This window comes from Miscanthus floridulus, chromosome 19 (genome assembly GCF_019320115.1).
Source record: "Miscanthus floridulus cultivar M001 chromosome 19, ASM1932011v1, whole genome shotgun sequence".
In the NCBI taxonomy this organism is placed as follows: Eukaryota; Viridiplantae; Streptophyta; class Magnoliopsida; order Poales; family Poaceae; genus Miscanthus; species Miscanthus floridulus.
Window position 1 is genome coordinate 106,926,132 of NC_089598.1, and position 17,621 is coordinate 106,943,752.

At 42.8% G+C, this 17,621-nt stretch overlaps 1 protein-coding gene across 4 annotated transcripts; it reads right to left on the reverse strand.

Moving 5' to 3' along the window:
• Positions 1 to 1,459: 1,459 nt before the first annotated feature.
• LOC136528047 (uncharacterized) lies at positions 1,460 to 3,961 on the reverse strand. 4 transcript variants are annotated; one of them, XM_066520942.1, is made up of 5 exons: positions 3,748 to 3,961; positions 3,474 to 3,662; positions 3,322 to 3,380; positions 2,994 to 3,248; positions 1,460 to 1,864 (listed from the first exon to the last, which is right to left on the reverse strand). In XM_066520942.1, the coding sequence occupies exons 1-5, from the start codon at positions 3,866 to 3,868 to the stop codon at positions 1,736 to 1,738; spliced, it is 753 nt and encodes a 250-aa protein (XP_066377039.1). In that variant the 5' UTR covers positions 3,869 to 3,961; the 3' UTR covers positions 1,460 to 1,735. The 4 variants fall into 4 exon arrangements, with proteins under 4 accessions (XP_066377039.1, XP_066377041.1, XP_066377043.1 ...); XM_066520944.1 differs by lacking the exon at positions 3,322 to 3,380 and having other exon boundaries at positions 3,550 to 3,662; XM_066520946.1 differs by lacking the exon at positions 3,322 to 3,380.
• Positions 3,962 to 17,621: the final 13,660 nt, after the last annotated feature.

The following is a 17,621-nucleotide window of genomic DNA, read 5'->3' on the forward strand; positions in this document are numbered from 1 at the left end:
TTAAGAGCGTCGCTGATCCTATGTACCACGTAGCCAAAACTGATCTAATCACATGGTGAGAAAAGATTGACCTCGTTGAACCAGAGGCAGCTGAACAGACCAGTCATTGTTGTGTGTTCCTGGCAACATGGAAATGTATTTCGAACCTTCTCACCCTAATTTCCATTTGTTATGCATGAGAATATTGGAGAAACAGAGTTATACATACACAAGTCACATATGGTTTCATCACTTCAAAATGCATGAATCCGATGTGTTAGGTTCCTCGGTTCTTTTACATGTGTAATTGTGAAGTCTCCAAGCATTAGCCTACAGTACTCCCTATTTTCAGTTGTGACAGAATCTACAGGAATTACAATATCTCATCTACTAAAGCAATTTTTTTTTGAAAAATCAATGTTCTACTTTGTACAACCATGAAAGAATCAAAGACCACAATCCTAGCCTAGCCTGCTGGTGAAGTTCTTTTTACAGCAGGGAGTTCCATAGAGCTGAGATATGTAGGATACAAGGTCCAAAGCCCTAATCTTCCTCTACTCTCCTTCAGTCCCCTCTTCATAATCTCATCGATTGTTTTGATCCATTGGACTTTTGATGAGTGTTCTCTTGTGTGTCTGTGCAAGATGAACAGCGAATGTATTCACAGTTGGAGAACATGAAGAACTTAAGAGCATCTCTGAGCCTACGCACCACGTATCCAAAACTGATCTGATCACGTGGTGTGAAAACATTAACCTCATTGAGCCAAAGGCAACTCAATAGATCAGTCATCGTTGTGTGCTCCCGGATCAGCACTGCTCCCTCCAGCACATCTGCAAGTTATAATTGGATTATTAAGAACTATGAGCTGGGGGAACCAGTATTTCAGGAAGTACTCGTATTAAGCAACGAACTACAGTTGTGTAGAATGTTGTGGCAATTTGAAGAAGAGAGAGAAGCGCAAGCGATTTTTTTTCTAAGAGGTTGGGCCCCCCATGTTATAATTCCTATAAAACAACTTATTCTTTAGGAACTTCATATGAATTGTAGTGGTCCAATCCCTTGTTCTAAAAGGCTCTCATGGAATTTTTTTCTTAAAGGAAATAGAAATCCTATGAAATACCTCCATTTTGTTTTTGTTTCAAAATGAGACCTCAACATGCAAAACTCCAACTTGAAACTCACTCATACGTTCCAACTGAAAATATGTGGTGCATTTACCAGAAAGAGGGGCATTGTTGGATATGTTGCTTAACAACGTCGTGCATTCTTTTCGTGGGCACCAGACAGTCTTCCTTTTACTTGATTGTGAGCAATAGTTTTTTAATGGGTCAATTTCAGTTGAGTTTGAACCACCACCACCGCCCCAACACAAGAATTTACCGTTCTGCACACACGACTGCTAGATTGCTATTCCAATTCAACACAAACCATAGAAAGGCCCCACTCAGTCCCTAGGATCACAAATCTACTCCAGAAAGGCAGAAACCACTTGAGATATATTCATATATATCATGTTCACAGACTATAGACTCCTAGAGCACAAGGCCGAATGCATAGACTTCCTCGTCTATCCATTATTATCCACTACCTGTGTGCAGTATAATTATATACATCTGAATAGTCTTACGAGTCCATGAAGGTACATCTGCTTATTAAGTACAGCTATACGAGCAAATTAGAACAACATCGACCATTTTGTACTGGAACATAAGGGAGGCTTTAGACTTTAAAGGGGGAAGATAGTGTCGCCATCCTAGTTTCTGTCAAGGTAGTTGAATGGAGCGTCTCCTTCGTAGCGGAAGTCTGGACCAACGTAGCACTTCATCTCATGAAACAGGTTCAGGTTGTCGACCAGCTTATGGAACACATTGCAACCACAGCACTGAAACAATAGACCAAAATTCAGCAAATGTGGATACATATGAAAGCAAACAGCTAGACAGAAAATGCAGCACCAGGGAAGGAAAACGAGAACATCCGAATGCGGAAAAGAACAACTTGTAGGTGTCACACATTGTTTAAAACTCAAGGCCAGAGCTGACCACGAACCTAATAGAGAGCTATGATAATTCACAGTCCGGGAAAGTTTGAGCTTTACATCAAAAGAAGCAACATAGTAGTACAGAGACTGCATAGCTAATAGTCATCTTGGTTTCGTATTGAATGGGCTAAAATTATTTAAGCAATTGACATGTCTGAAACTAAAAAAAAGAACGCTATGTATCTCGTCCAATATCTATATCTATATAACAGTATAACACACATACAAAATGAAGTGATTCATATCTCTAGGATAACCAAGTTCTTCAAATTTAAATGGTACAGGTACCAATTTTGTGGAAGAACATATAACCCATGGTAAAAACTGTACTAGCTAGTAGCTATTGACGGTGTTAGTCATTTCTTTCAATATTCAGAAGAATTGCATCAGATTATTGCAACATGATGTCTCTTTTCTCACGATATCAAGGATGAACTATCAAGAGATTCTCATCTCTAGGATAACCAAGTTCTTAAAATTTGAACTATACAGATGCTCAATTTTGTGGACGGACATATAACCAATGCTAAAACAGTATTAGTTATTGTCGGTGTAGTCATTTCTTTCAATATTCAGAAGAACTGCATCAGATTATAGCAACATGACTCATGACGTCTCTTTTCTCATGATATTAAGCACCAACTGTCAAGTGATTCTCATCTCTAAGATAACCAAGCTCTTCATATTTGAACTGTACTGCTGGCCAATTTTGAGGGAGAAATATTACCCATGGAAATACAGTACTAATAATTCACTGAATCGGTCATTTCTTTCCAACATTCAGAAACCTACCTAAACCGTATGCTATAAACCAATAACAAATTAACGATGCTGCAACTTAAAAAAATAAACACGGAAGCAGCAAGTGGCACCTCATCAATATACACTAAACTAAGGTAGGACAAGGATCAGCTTCATTGGACTTCTATTAACACATTGGTTACACTAATCACATACTCCTAGTTCATACCTGAACAAACACAGTTCCATCGGTGTAGGCATGAGGATTGATGGCCCTGGTCGTGCGCTGCCCGCACACGTTGCAGGTGAAGGCCACCCGCATACGCCGCCGCGGTGATTTGGTGAAGAGGGACCAAGGCAGCGTTGACACCTCCGGCCTGCCCGCCGCACCGGCCTTGCTCGCCGTCGGGGGGCCCTCCATCCCCGATCCCGTCGTCCAGCCGCTCCCCGTGGCAGCACTCACCACCAGTCCCATGGCTGCGTCCTGCCGATGATGCGACACAGGAGCCAGGTCAGCCGACATCACAGCATCAATCAACCAATCAGCTCGATCAGACCATTTGCGAGCGGCATGGGAGCGAATCGAAGCAAGAAATTCCACGAGATGGCGCGAAATCTGCAAGCGAAAAGCAGGCCAAAACGCGTCCAATTCGATCCGAGTGCTACAAAGAGACCCCCAATAGAAATGCAGGACGAGACGGCACGAAACCGAGCGAATCAGGCCGGGGTGCTGTCGGATTGCACCAAGGGTGGTTACGGCGGGTTAACCGCCGCCGCGTCCGTACCCTGGAGAGCGGCGAGATGGAGAGCCCACCGTACGGCGCCAGGCTGGTGGGCTCGCGCCCAGGCCCCGAGCCGGACCCTTTGCCTTTGGCGGCCTCCTCATCGTCGTCGTGACCTGCAGATGATTCGTGATGTGTGACGATTACGCCACCAGAGAGGTCGAAACGAGACGCACGGGGAGGGGAGGGATGGACACGTACGCTTGGAGGCGGCGACGGGGAGGAAGGCGGCACGGCGCCGGGGGTGGAGCGGGGTAGAGGAGAAGGGGAGCGGGAGAGAGCGGGAGGTGGTGGCGATCGCGGCGGCCGCGACGTAGTCCATGGGCGGCGACGGCGAGAGGGCAACGGCGAGGAGGGAGGTGCAGCTGTGGCGTGATATTTTTTTCCTCTTGGGCTGGAAGGGGAAGGGCGGAAGGCAGACAAATGAAATCGTTTTTTTTTTCTTGAAGGAGCGGGTGACGATTAACGGAGGTTGTTGGCCCCACATACACACCAGCTCAGTTGGTCGGTTTCACAAAATTTTCTTGGTCCGTTTTAGAAACTTTGTTTTGTGGCAATTTTGTTATTTAGATTATACTAGCTAGCGTGAACATGCGTTGTTACGGGATAGCTAATATTTTATACTTAAAACACATGGATCGTATGATAAGATAGCAATACTGTAAAAATTAAATATCAACGTTAAAGTAATATTTAATCTAAAAAATAAAGTTTATAAAATTAATAGTCACAGAGAGCGCAGCGTCACAGGCTCACAAAGTATACTTTATAGACATTTCCGTAATACGACTAAGATAATATTTTATATCGGCAGGAAGAAATCTCCGATAACCATTTCTTTCGTGCGCCAATAAATCCACGAATAAGTTTCGCCTATCTCCGTACCATCTTGTACACAGGTTCGAGTATATATGTAAATATTAGTGCCTGTCACATGGGTAATACTACGTGTTTTGAAAAAATTCCCACAAAACTTGGTCATCTCTTCCTTGTTCACTAGCACGTCTTTCATGACCTCAAATACCTAAAACTCATCAGGGTCTTGGTTGGCATGGACTTGTGAGAATTTGTTCTGAGTTTGTATGCGTTGAGGGGTGCCCGTTTAAACCACTAAGTATTCGTCCTCCTCAGAATGTTTCCTCTTTTTTTTATGCACGCTTGGTAAGCCATCTTTGAATTCTCTATTATGACACAGTGGCTTGGGCTTACAATATTTTCATCGCTATCAAGATGTGGAGAACCCTTTCTTTTATTTAACTCTGAAGATAGCAAGATCGCCGCAAGCTTCAGTCTAAATCCTTTCATATCATCCTACACGATATTATAAACCTAGTTAATATCATCCTGCACGATAGTATAAGACTAGGTAAATGCCCGTGCGTTGCAACGGAAAAAATAGTGCTCTAATAATTTGAGAATGAATGTGTTATATTGTCACAAAAAAAACAATACTGCAAGTGTGATGTCCGGAATGTCAATAGTACAAAATGGCTAAAATTCTCGTCAGTGACTTTCAATCATCAAGGTGTGCATTTATAGTATTGTACATTTGTGCATACATACATAAAAGTTCATATCACCATCCTTACATGGAATCCACAAAATCACAGAAAAAATGTGTTGCACCTTGTGTGAAGATAACATTGGTTGTGTAGCATCCTCACTAACTTGAATCCAGACTTGAGTCCTGCAGTGGTAAAAACCTTTCACGATTGGTTGCCATGTAAATAATATGTGAAAGGATCAAGATGTCCAAAAGGGAAGGTGAATTAGGCTAATTCTAAAATTCTTTGTAATAATTAAACCCTATACTTAGCCCACTTCACCCCTTGTGCCTAGAAAGTGATTCCATTGATCTAATGCACAAAAGTTTAGCACCCTAAGTTCTAATACTACTCTAGCATGGCAATTCTAAGAATGTAAAGATAAGAATTGAATTGCTCAAATATAAATGCTTAAAGTAAAGAGAGAAGAAGAAATGCGGTGATGTTTTGCAGAGATATCGGAGAGTCGTCACTCCCCACTAGTCCTCGTTGGAGCACCCGCGTAAGGGTGTAGCTCCCCCTTGATCCGCGTAAGGATCAAGTGCTCTCTACGGGTTGATTCTTCGACACTCCATCGCTGTGAATCACCCACAACCGCTCACAACTTGAGTTGGATCATCCATAAGCTCCGCCGGATGATCACCAAACTCCCAATCACCACCAAACCGTCTAGATGATGGCGATCACCAAGAGCAACAAGCACGAACTCTCACTTGACCACAACAAGCCTAATGAGAAGGGTAAATGCACACTTGCTACTCTCCTTACACTAATGAGGCCTTAATCTTAGATTCTCAAATCACAATCATCTCACTAGGCTCTTGCTCTCCAAAGCACTTTCAAGGGTGTTTCTCAGTTGATCAAATGGGCAAGAGACCTCCCTTGGATGAATAGAGAAAGTATTTATACCCCCTCATTCAAACTGAACCGTTAGGAGGTGGCATCAGCATTCTACGGATGATTAGACGCTCCGATCAGTTCTCTTCGCCATAGAGCCATTAAGTTGTGACCAGACTCTGACCTGTGTCCGGTCACAAAAACTGCTCTCTGAAGCCTTACTGATGTTGACTGGACGCTGGAGCCCAGAGTCCAATCACTTTGCTGTTCAGCGTTCAGTCAGTAACCAAAACCTAACCAGCGTCCGATCAGTACTGACCGAACGCGTCCGATCAGGATTCTCCTTCTCTGGAACCTTACTAGAGTTGACCGAACTCTGGCACCCAGCGTCCGGTCACTTTTCACTCAGCATCCGGTCGCAACCAAATGACTTCTCCTTGATCAAATGAACTGATCAGACTCTACTGCCAACGTCCGGTCAACATTTAACCCTCCATTCACTTTCAACTCAAAATCATATGTGAATGAAGTTTTCTCTAATTGATCTTAGGGCTACTCCTGAGCTATCTAGTGCTAGATTTGATAAGTGTGCACTATACCTAACCCACTAGACTCACCTAGGTTAAGCTACTAATCCATACCCCCCTTAATAGTACGGCCAAAGGAAAAACAAAGTCATAAAACTCTAAGTGTCTCTTCAACACCAAATGATACTTAGAACTAGTCCGTCCTTAACCTTGTCGTCGATCCTTTGAAAACCAAAACGATTTCCATCATTGGGGCATGACAACCATGATTGCCCAATCAATTGACATTATCATGACCTAACTTAATTGTCTCTGCAAAACACACGTTAGTCATAATAATCACGTATTATCATTAATCACCGAAACCAACTAGAGGCCTAGATGCTTTCAATCTCCAATTTTTGGTGATTGATGACAATACAACCTCGAGTATGTAAAAGAGATGAGGTTTTCAACATGCTTGGTTCATATAAGCTTTTGACAATAAGAACAAAAGAGTTAGGCATGCTTATATGACCCAAGCCAATATGATGTACTCAATAGATATGAAATAAGCATGAGTATAAGAAATAAAGCTCATTTAAATAGGAGTGAAGTGCGGAAGCAAACCAAATGAGCATAATGAAGTGACCTGACATATATACAAATCAAAGCAGAGAGCACACATATCACATATCACATAAATATCACCCATATCACTTAAATATCACAATCACACGTATGTAGTTCAATGCAGGAAAGTAAACATGAATGCATAGTAATGTATCACACATAAAAAAACAAAAGTAATAAATAAGCTCCCCCTAGATATATCGCTCCCCCTAGATCTAATCATACTCGATCCCTCTCCCCCTTTGGCATCAAGCACCAAAATCTAAGGGTCGGTCGGCAGGGCTAGAGCAGACGAGTCGGGTGCTGAGGTGCAGTGAGCGATCTGAAACTGGGTAGCATCATTCTCTAATCCGGAGCTCTGAGCTGTCTGACCCTCTGTCGCTGGAACTAAAGCTAAAGTAGTCTAGGTCGGATCTATGACTGGTGTGGCATGTGACTCTACAGGTATCACTGAAGCAGGTGACTCTAATGATGCAACAGATGAAGGGAGCATCTCTGTGGTCCCAGTGACTGGAGCAACAGTGGTAGGTATAGGGACATGTAGCTCTAGTGGTGTAGGCTGCCCTATAAGTTCACTGAATGTTGCACCAAGGCTCCTGGAAACTAGGGTGTCAGTCACAAGCACTAAGGAACTCTGAGCTGGTGTGAAGCCCATAACAATAGGTGTGAAGTGCGAGGCTATCACTAGTGAAGCAAACCACTAGGACACCTACTCTATAGGTGAAGCAAACTATGTAGCTGGCTGTCCCTGACTCTAAAGCCCATTGGACTATAAAGCTAGAGTCGCTGAAGTGGTGGCAAGCTGACTAAGCTATGGTGTAGACAGTGGCAGTGCAACCCCAATAGCAGTGACAATATGCTGCATAAATCTAAGTAATTGTTGCTGCATCAGGAGCTGCTGCTGCTGCTGCTGTATGGCATGCTATTGTCTCTAAAACTCATCATGTCTGGCCTGAACTTGTGTAAGGGCAGCTGCAGTCTCCTAGCCCTGGTGAGCCTGATCCTACCTCATCCGCTCAAGAATAGCAAGAAGAGCGGGGTCTATCTGTGGTGGCTAGGGTGTAGCTAAGTTGGAGCCACCGGCCTCACTGTCATGTCGTCGAGGAGGCATCTGAGGGATATCCTGGTAGTCATCATCTGAACTGTCACTCGGGTCGCTCTCAACCATACCCTTTTGCTGAGCATCTAGCTGCTCCTCCTCTGTCGCTACAACGCCCCTGATGATCTCATCCTGCTAGGCTACAGTCTCTGGCACCTCTAGGCGACGACACGGCTGGCTAGGTGTCCTCGTGTTGCTATGATGGAGCATCTGGGTCATGTTGTATGGAGGGAACTATGTAGTAGCACTAGTATACTCTGCCATAGTGTCTGGGGACTTCACTGTAACTGCCTTACGAATCAAGAATGTGATCCAGTGAGCATAAGGTAGCTGACGATGGCCTCTGAACCCCTCTACAAGAGTATCCTCCATCTCTAATAGAATAACATCCTAGATATCAAAAACTATCTGAGAGTTCACCAACCATAGCTGAATGCGAGTCAATCCCTCGCGATAGCCCATCCTCAGAAGCAGGGTCCTCCTCATGATAGTATCAAGTAGCCTAGCTATAGGAGTAAGATCCCTAGGTGTCCTACTTGACCTCTCGCCAAAAGGCTCTGTGAAGCAGGGTCTGACCAAGTCTATGGGTGGCACAAGACTACCATGAGGGCATCTAGGAGGCTCTATCTGACCATAGCAAACCTCATGCAGGAGAATGGGTGCCTCTAGAATCCTGAGAATCTCTCTAACCCTGTAGCTCATCAGCCTATAGTCACGGCCTCTGAATGCAAAGTGAATGAATCTATGGCCCGGGTCAATCCAAAGTGAAGTGTAGAATTCATGGACCCATGATGGAACATATCGGCCAGTCCGTCCAAGTAAGTCTATCAGCCCTAGTAGATAAGATAGGTGAGGGCGGATCTGCTCTCCTATTGCTGCAATAACTAAATCAATAGAGCAAACTCGCTGAGATCTCAATGCAACCCCACTGTTAAGATATGCATTATAGAAATCCTCCTGTAGTGGTGTATAGAATCCCTCTGAAGCACGCTCATCTTGCCTCGGTAGAAACTAGTCCTCGAACTGCACGAACCTGAGCTATTGCACCTGCTTGGTTGTGTCTGCCCTCATATCAAGGTGAGTCATTGGAGGCGGACCCTGTGGTCTAGGAGGCAGACGAGAATCCCTCTGCTGTATCTCTGGCCTCGGTGTCACCTGAGCACGAGTACGACCAGAGCATCGTAACTGTGGATGAGGAGCCTGCTCTGTCTCCTCGGTCTCCTATCCCTCCTGAGTCTTCTCTATCTGTTGGGTGCCCTCTGACTACTCTACTGGCTGTGTCTGCTACTGTGGCTCACTCTGAGGTTGACTCTCCTCTAAAGTGACCCACCGTCCTTCAAGCATGATAGTCCCAGCTAGACTACCATGACGACGCTCAACCTGCTCGATAGTGGCCCTCTGAGCTGGTGAAAGCTGGTCTGTAATGAGAACACCACTCTAAGCTTCTCCTCTCTCTACATGCTCCGCAGCGGCTGCAACTGCTGCTGCTCTCTCAGCGTCAGCATCTGCAAACTTGCGCTTCTTTGTCGTAAGCTTCTTCGTCTTGCCTTTCGTCTTAGTAGATAGGCGAGGTGGAGGCCTCGGATCCTCTGCACCAAGACCACCTTAGGCATTCTTGACACGTGCCATTGCTGGAGCTGAGACGAACTACTATCATAGACTAGAATCAACTGCCTCTAACACTCGCGAGGCTTGGCCTCGATCCATACTCGTGGGCTTGGCCCTAAGTTGACTGACAACTGACAAAGTGACCTCAAAAACACCGACTCGTTGCACGATAGAATAGATCAGATATATGAATAATTACAATAAGATACGAAACCCTAAGAAGCAAGCAATGGATACAAAATTAGAGGCGATGGCTTTCTACCTGACAAACTGGTGAAACGAAGAGCAGAGGAACAAATTGCGGGGAACCACCAAGAATCGCCTAGGGTTAGGGTTGCAATGTGGTGGCCGATCAACGCAAGGTAGGAGCGGTGGTTTGGAGATTGGTGTGTGGGCGTAGCACAATCATGGCGGAGGAGGCACAGGTGGCGGCGCTGGTATGCTATGGCTTGGGTGCGGTCAGGCGGCGCTGCTATGGTGCTTGGTGGCGCTGCTGTAGTGCGGGCACGACGACGTAGGGCGTGGCGGTGTGATGGTGTGGTGGCACAGAGCGGTGCGAGTGTGGCAGAGCACTGCTGCGTGGCTAGGGCACAGGCGCAAGGCGAGCGCAAGCAACGGAGGCACGGTGACTTGGGTGAGCGGTGGCGAAGTCGGCGTGGGTTGATGCGGGATTAGGTCAAAGTCGTGGCGCGGTTATATGGTGGCCCCCAACATGACGGATAAGGAAAGGAGAAAGAGTTCTAGATCCGCATGATTTCAACTGACTGGACACTCCGATGGCAATGACCGGATGCTGCCACCCGGAGTCCGATTGACAACAGAGAGGTCCAAAACCTCCTAAGTCACGACCGAACGTGTCCGGTTAACCCTGATCGGACACAGCCAGAGTCCGGTCCATGCTGTGTTCATCTTCTTCGTTTAGCCAGATGTAGGACCACCATCTGACCGGACACACGGATAACACTGTTTCAGCACCCGGTCACTCCTTTGCGCTTCTATTCACCTCCTGTGAACTGACCGGACATTGGAATCCAGAGTCCGGTGCAGCATCCGATCACCCTTTTTTAGCAAATCTTCAAAGTTCCTTCACGCTACCTATTCTCAATCAAGTCTCAACTTTAATAAGACACAAATAAACACCAATTATGACTAATGTGTATGACCTCTCTCAAACCTTCAAATTTTTCAAAATATTTTGCCTTAGGCTATACTTCTTTTTAAGAAAATTGACAATAAAAGGGTAATCAAAAGAAAACGACAAAACAACACTCATGCATGTGCAATGCAATACTTGAAATTAATTCTAGTTGCTTGTCAAGTTTGATCCAAGGTTAAGCTTCTCCACTCGCTTTTCGGCGGTTATCTTAACCATGTTAGACAAGCCCTAAATGCATTACCAAAAATTAAACATGTTGTATATTACAATGTAATGCAAGGGACAACACAAGCTTATTTTCTAGTGAAGTTACTAAAATCAAGCACATTGAGCTCATTCCTCAACCGACAAAATGTAGCCTCATCTAGCGGTTTAGTGAAGATATCCGTCAATTGATCATCAGTCCTTACACCTTCTAGTGATATATCATTTTTAGCAACATGATCTCTAAGAAAGTGATGGCAGATATCTATGTGCTTGGTGCGAGAGTGTTGAACCAAATTATTAGTAAGCTTTACTGCACTCTCATTGTCACATAAAAGAGGTATATTTTCTAGAACTACAACATAGTCTAGCAAAGTTTGCTTCATGTAAAGTATTTGTGCACAACAAGCACCCGTGGCAATGTATTCTGCTTCGGTGGTGGACAAAGCCACACTATTTTGCTTCTTGGAGGACCAAGACACAAGTGATCTACCAAGCAAATGGCACCCTCTAGATGTGCTTTTCCTATCAACTTTGCAGCCGACATAATCCGAATCAAAATAGCCAACTAATTCAAATCTAGCTCCTTTGGGATACCAAAGGCCAATGCTTGATGTGTGCTTAAGGTACCTAAGGATTCTTTAAACGGCGACCAAATGAGCTTCCTTAAGATTACCTTGAAATCTAGCACATATACACACACTAAATATGATGTCGAGCCTAGATGCGGTTAAATATAACAAGCTACCAATCATAGATGGTAGAGAGTTTGATCAACCATTTTATCTCCCTCATCTAGGTCGAGATGTCTATTTGATGACATTGGTGTCTTGATTGGCTTACATTCATCCATATTGAACCTCTTGAGAAGATCCTTGGTATATTTTTCTTGAGAGATAAAATCCCTTCTCTCATTTGCTTGACTTGAAAACCAAGAAAAAATGTAAGTTCTCCAATCATTGACATCTCGAACTCCTTCGACATCAATTCACCAACCTCTTTGCAATAATCTTCATTTGATGATCCAAAGATGATATCATTAACATATACTTGACAAATAAAGATTTCTCCATCAAGCTTCTTGATGAATAGTGTGGTGTCAACCTTCCCAATGGTGAAGCCCTTCTCAATGAGGAAATCCCAAAGACGCTCATACCAAGCTCTTGGGGCTTGCTTAAGGCCATATAGCGTCTTGGACAACCTATAAACATGATTAGGATATCTAAGGTCTTCAAACCTAGGAGGTTGATCAACATATACTAGTTCATTTATTAAAGTCATTTAAAAATGTACTTTTAATATCCATTTGATATAACTTCATTTCATGATGCGATGCATATGCAAGGAGGATACGTATGGCTTCAAGTCTTGCAACTGGTGCAAAGGCCTCTCTAAAATCCAACCCTTCAACTTAAGAGAACCCCTTTGCAACTAGTCTTGCCTTATTCCTCACTACAACACCTTAATCATCTTGCTTGTTGCGGAACACCCATTTTATTCCAATGACTCTTGCACCTTGTGGTCGCTCAAGAGTCCAAACTTCATTGCGGGTGAAGTTATTCAACTCTTCATGCATGGCATTGATCCAATCCAAATCTTGAAGAGCTTCTTCTACATTTTTAGGATTAACACAAGAGATAAAAGAGTGATGTTCAATAAATAAAGCAAGTTTTTGAGATCGAGTATTAAACCCTTTGAAGGACTCCCTATGATGAGATCTGGTGGATGAGCTTGTAGTAGAGGTGAATTTCTTCTATCAACCACTTGAGGCGGAGGTTGTGGAGCATCAACATCTTATGCTTGTGCCACCATTTGATCATGAGAGATATGAGTATCTTTATTTTCTACTCTCCCATCTTTATCACCATCTTGTGGCACATTTGATAAAAAAGGTGGATCAATCACTTGTACATCATCTTCATCATCTTTAGGCTTGATGTCTCCAACTGAAATGTTCTTCATGACCTCCCTCAATGGTTCATCACCTACATCATCAAGATTCTCATGTGCTCCTTAGGAGCCATTAGATTCATCAAATTCCACATCATATGTTTCTTCAACCAAGCCGGTGGCATGATTAAATACTCGATATGCTTTAAACTTTGATAAGTAACCAACAAGAAAGCCAATATCACAATGTCTTTAAAACTTCCCTAGGTGTTGCCGCTTCTTGTAGATGTAGCATTTGCAACCAAACACCCAGAAGAATGACATGTCCGGCTTCTTCGTATTGAGCAACTCATAAGGTGTCTTGCCAAGAAACTTTTGAAGGAATAGGCGGTTGGATGCATAGCATGCGGTGTTGATAGCTTCTGCCCATAGAGCTTTGGGTGTGTTGTACTCATCAAACATTGTTCTTGCAAGTGTAATGAGTGTCTGATTCTTTCTCTCTACTACACTATTTTGTTGAGGAGTGTATGTTGCGGAGACCTCATGCTTGATTCCAACTTCATCACAATAGACTTCAATGTTTGTGTTGTCAAACTCTTTTCCATTATCACTTCTTATCTTCTTGAGCTTCACATCAAACTCATTTTATGCTCTCTTGGCAAACTTCTTGAAACATGATGCAACTTTGGTCTTGTCATGAAGGAAGAATACCCATGTATATCTTGAGTAGTCATCAACAATCATAAGACAATAAAGATTTCCTCCCAAACTCTTGTAAGTTGTTGATCCAAATAAGTCCATGTGAAGGAGCTCTAGCACTCTTGTTGTTGACATGAAAGCTTTTGTAGGATGAGTGTTTGCAACTTGTTTGCTGGCTTGACATGCACTACAAAGCTTGTCCTTCTTAAATTTTATATCCTTCAACTCTCTCACCAATTCATTCTTCATAAGCTTCTTGAGTGAGCCCATCCCAACATGAGCAAGTCTTCTATGCCATAGCCACCCAAGTGATGTTTCAGTGAATATGCATGTCTTCAAGTTAGCATCTTCGGAGGTGAAATCCACTAGATATAGGTTGTTGTATCTAAATCCCTTGAATATAACTTGATCATCATCCTTCTTAGATACAACCACTTCCTTCTCAGTAAACAAGCATTGAAAGCCAAGATCACACAATTGTCCAACGGATAGCAAGTTGAAACTCAAAGAAGCAACATATAGCACATTTGAGATTGAATGATCATTTAATATTACCACTTTGAATAATTCTTTGACTTTGCCCTTTGAATTATCACCAAATGTAATTCTTTCTTGGCCATCAACTTCTTCATCAAGTGAGGTGAACATACGAGGATCACCGGTCATATGTTGAGTGCAACCACTATCAATTACCCAATGACTTCCATCGGTCTTGTAGTTCACCTACACATAAGAGATCAAGCTTGTTTAGGGACCCAAACTTGTTGAGGGCCCTTGACTTTCTCAATAAGTGACTTTGCAACCTAAATTTTCTTAGTCCTATTCTTGTTGGGAGGTCCTAAGAACATGACTTTCATTTTACTACTAGAGTCTTTTCTAAGCATGTAATGAGCATTGAAAGCAAAAGGTCTAGCATGCTTGGGCAAGGGTTGTGGTGATAGAGTTTGACACTCATGGGCAAAGTGACCTTCTTGTTTACACCCAAAACACCTCTTTGGCTTTGGCTTTGACTTGTGTTGGTGGTGGTGTTGAGCTTGAGCCTTCTTCTCTTGATGTGCCAAGTATCCAATTCCACTTCTATCCATCTTCATGATGGTGTTCATGAGTAGCTCACTTTGAAGATGTTGACCTCTTGTGAATTTGCTCAACCCGGTCTTGAGATGTTTTTTTTCTAACTTGAGCTTCTTGTTCTCATCTTTTAGCTCATCATGATTTTTCTCCTTCTTGAGCCTCTTGTTCTCTTCTTTAAGCTTCTCATTCTCAAGAGCTAGATCACTATCATGGTCAAGGTTCTCTATCACAATGGTGTTGGTGGTTGAAAGCTTCTCAAGATCTTTCTTTAGCTTCTCATTCTCATTCTTGATCTTGACATACTCATCATAGTTATCGGACTCAACCACTTGCTTGCCTTTGCTACTAGAACCTTGCTCAATGCTCTCAATAATTAAATCATCACATGATGTAGCTATATCAATCTTAACAACATAGTTAGTAGCATCATGTGGCTCATTGGATAAAAACTCATGAGAGATAACAAGATTATCATGATTGATCTTGAGATTTGTATATTCTTCTTTTAGCATTTTGTAGCTAGTGATGAGCTCATTATATATCCCTTAAGTTTATCATGTTTATCTTTATGCTCTTTCTTAGAAGATTTGAGCTCCTTGAGTTTGGATGACATAGCATCATTTGTTTCTCTAAGCTCAACACTAGCCTTTTCTGCTATGTCACATTTAGCTAAAAGAGAATCATTCTTAACTTCTAGCTTTTCATTCTTAGCTCTTGACTTTCTAATGATCTTAGTATATTGATTTAGCAATTTAACAAGATCATCATATGAAGGTGATTCAAATTCATCATCATCACTATCACTATCATCATTGCAAGCATGTTCATCACCACTACTTTCATCATCATTTGATACCTTTCGTTCACCCTTGGCCATAAGGCATAGGTGTGTAGAGGATGATGGCGGTGGTGTTGGTGAAGATGATGAAGACTCAATTATAATAGCGGCCACCTTCTCATTCTCACTATCATCATCAGATGAGCAACTTGATGAATCAATATCCGTGAGCCAATCATCGACGATGTATGCCTTGCCATTTTCTTCTTCTTGTGGAAATCCTTCTTCTTGCCATCTTTCTTCTTGTATGGCTTATTTTTCTTCTTCTCATCTTCATCTTCATTACTTGAGTCATCTTTCTTACCCTTGTACTTCTTCTTGTATTTGTCTTTCTTTGGCTTGGGCATTGATGAGCTAGATGACCAAGTTCTCCACAATTATAGCAATCCATCTTGGAGATTGACTTCCTTCTATTGTTAGTGAAGAACTTCTTTTTCTTGCCATCAAACTTGACACCGTTCTTATTGAGCTTCTTTAGCATCTTGGCGGTTCTTCTCACCATGAGAGCAAGACTTGCATCATCAATTTCATCATCACTTGAGTTCTCATATTCAACTTTTGCTTTGCCCTTCTCTTGGCTAGCCTTGAATGCCAAATCTTTGTCTTTCTTCTTGGTAGAGGAAGAGCCATCTTATGGTGTGATGTGCATATACATCTCATGAGCGTTAATCTTTCCTAAGATTTGAGTTGGTGTAGCAGTGGAAAGATCACCTTGATGAAGCACGGTCACAATATGCCCATATTTGTCAATATTGAGGACACTCAAGATCTTTCTTACAGCATTGGATGGTTGTATTTGTGTAAGTCCAAGCCCATTGACTTCCTCTACAAGAACATTTAAGCGTGAGTGCATCTCATTAGCACTTTCTTTAGGAAGCATCTCAAAAGAATTAAGCTTTTTCATGATGAGATGATAGCATTCCTCACACTCACTATTTGTTCCCTCATGGAGCGTACAAATGTCTGACCATAGTGCATGGGCGTTCTTATGGTTTCGCACACGATTAAATACATCTTTGCAAAGGCTTCTAAAGATGATGTTTCTAGCCTTTGCATTCCATTTTTCATAATTTACTTCATCGCCTTGAAGATGTGTGGGATCCCTAGATTTTGGGAAATCTTGAGAGGCGGCTCTAAGAATTCCAACATCTAGAGCTTCTAAATACACCTCCATATGGATTTTCCAATAAGGAAAATCATCTCCCTCAAATATAGGAGAAGGTTTATCCCCATGGGACATCTTTCTCTAGGCGGTTAAGCCTAATTAAGTGAGCATGAGGTTCTGATACCAACTGAAAGGATCAAGATGCCCAAGAGGGGGGTTAATTGGGCTAATTCTAAAATTCTTTGCAATAATTAAACCCTACACTTAGCCCACTTCACCATTTATGCCTAGAAAGTGATTCCATTGATCTAACGCACAAAAGTTTAGCACCCTAAGTTCCAATCCTACTCTAGCATGGCAATTCTAAGAATGTAAAGACAAGAATTGAATTGCTCAAATATAAATCCCACTAGTCCTCGTTGGAGCACCCACGTAAGGGTGTAGCTCCCCCTTGATCCACGCAAGGATCAAGTGCTCTCTATGGGTTGATTCTTTGATACTCCGTCACGGTGAATCACCCACAACTGCTCACAACTTGAGTTGGGTCATCCACAAGCTCCGCCGAATGATCACCAAACTCCCAATCACCATCAAGCCATCTAGGTGATGGCGATCACCAAGACCAACAAGAACGAACTCTCACTTGACCACAACAAGCCTAATGAGAAGGGTGAATGATCACTTGCTACTCTCCTTGCACTAATGAGGCCTTAATCTTGGATTCTCAAATCATAATCACCTTACTAGGCTCTTGCTCTTCAAAGCACTCTGAAGGGTGTTTTCAGCTTATCAAATGGGCAAGAGACCTCCCTTAGATGAATAGATGAAGTATTTATACCCCCTCATTCAAAACGAACCGTTAGGAGGTGGCGTCAGCATTCTATG

Bases quoted from the DNA above. Each gene is read 5' to 3' on its own strand.
- LOC136528047 (XM_066520942.1), bottom strand. From the start codon at position 3,868: ATGGACTACGTCGCGGCCGCCGCGATCGCCACCACCTCCCGCTCTCTC. The intron at 3,663-3,747 runs GTACGTGTCCAT...AATCATCTGCAG, and splicing joins CCCCGTCGCCGCCTCCAAGC to GTCACGACGACGATGAGGAG. The intron at 3,381-3,473 runs GTTTCGTGCCGT...TTTCGCTTGCAG, and splicing joins ACCCCGGCCTGATTCGCTCG to ATTTCGCGCCATCTCGTGGA.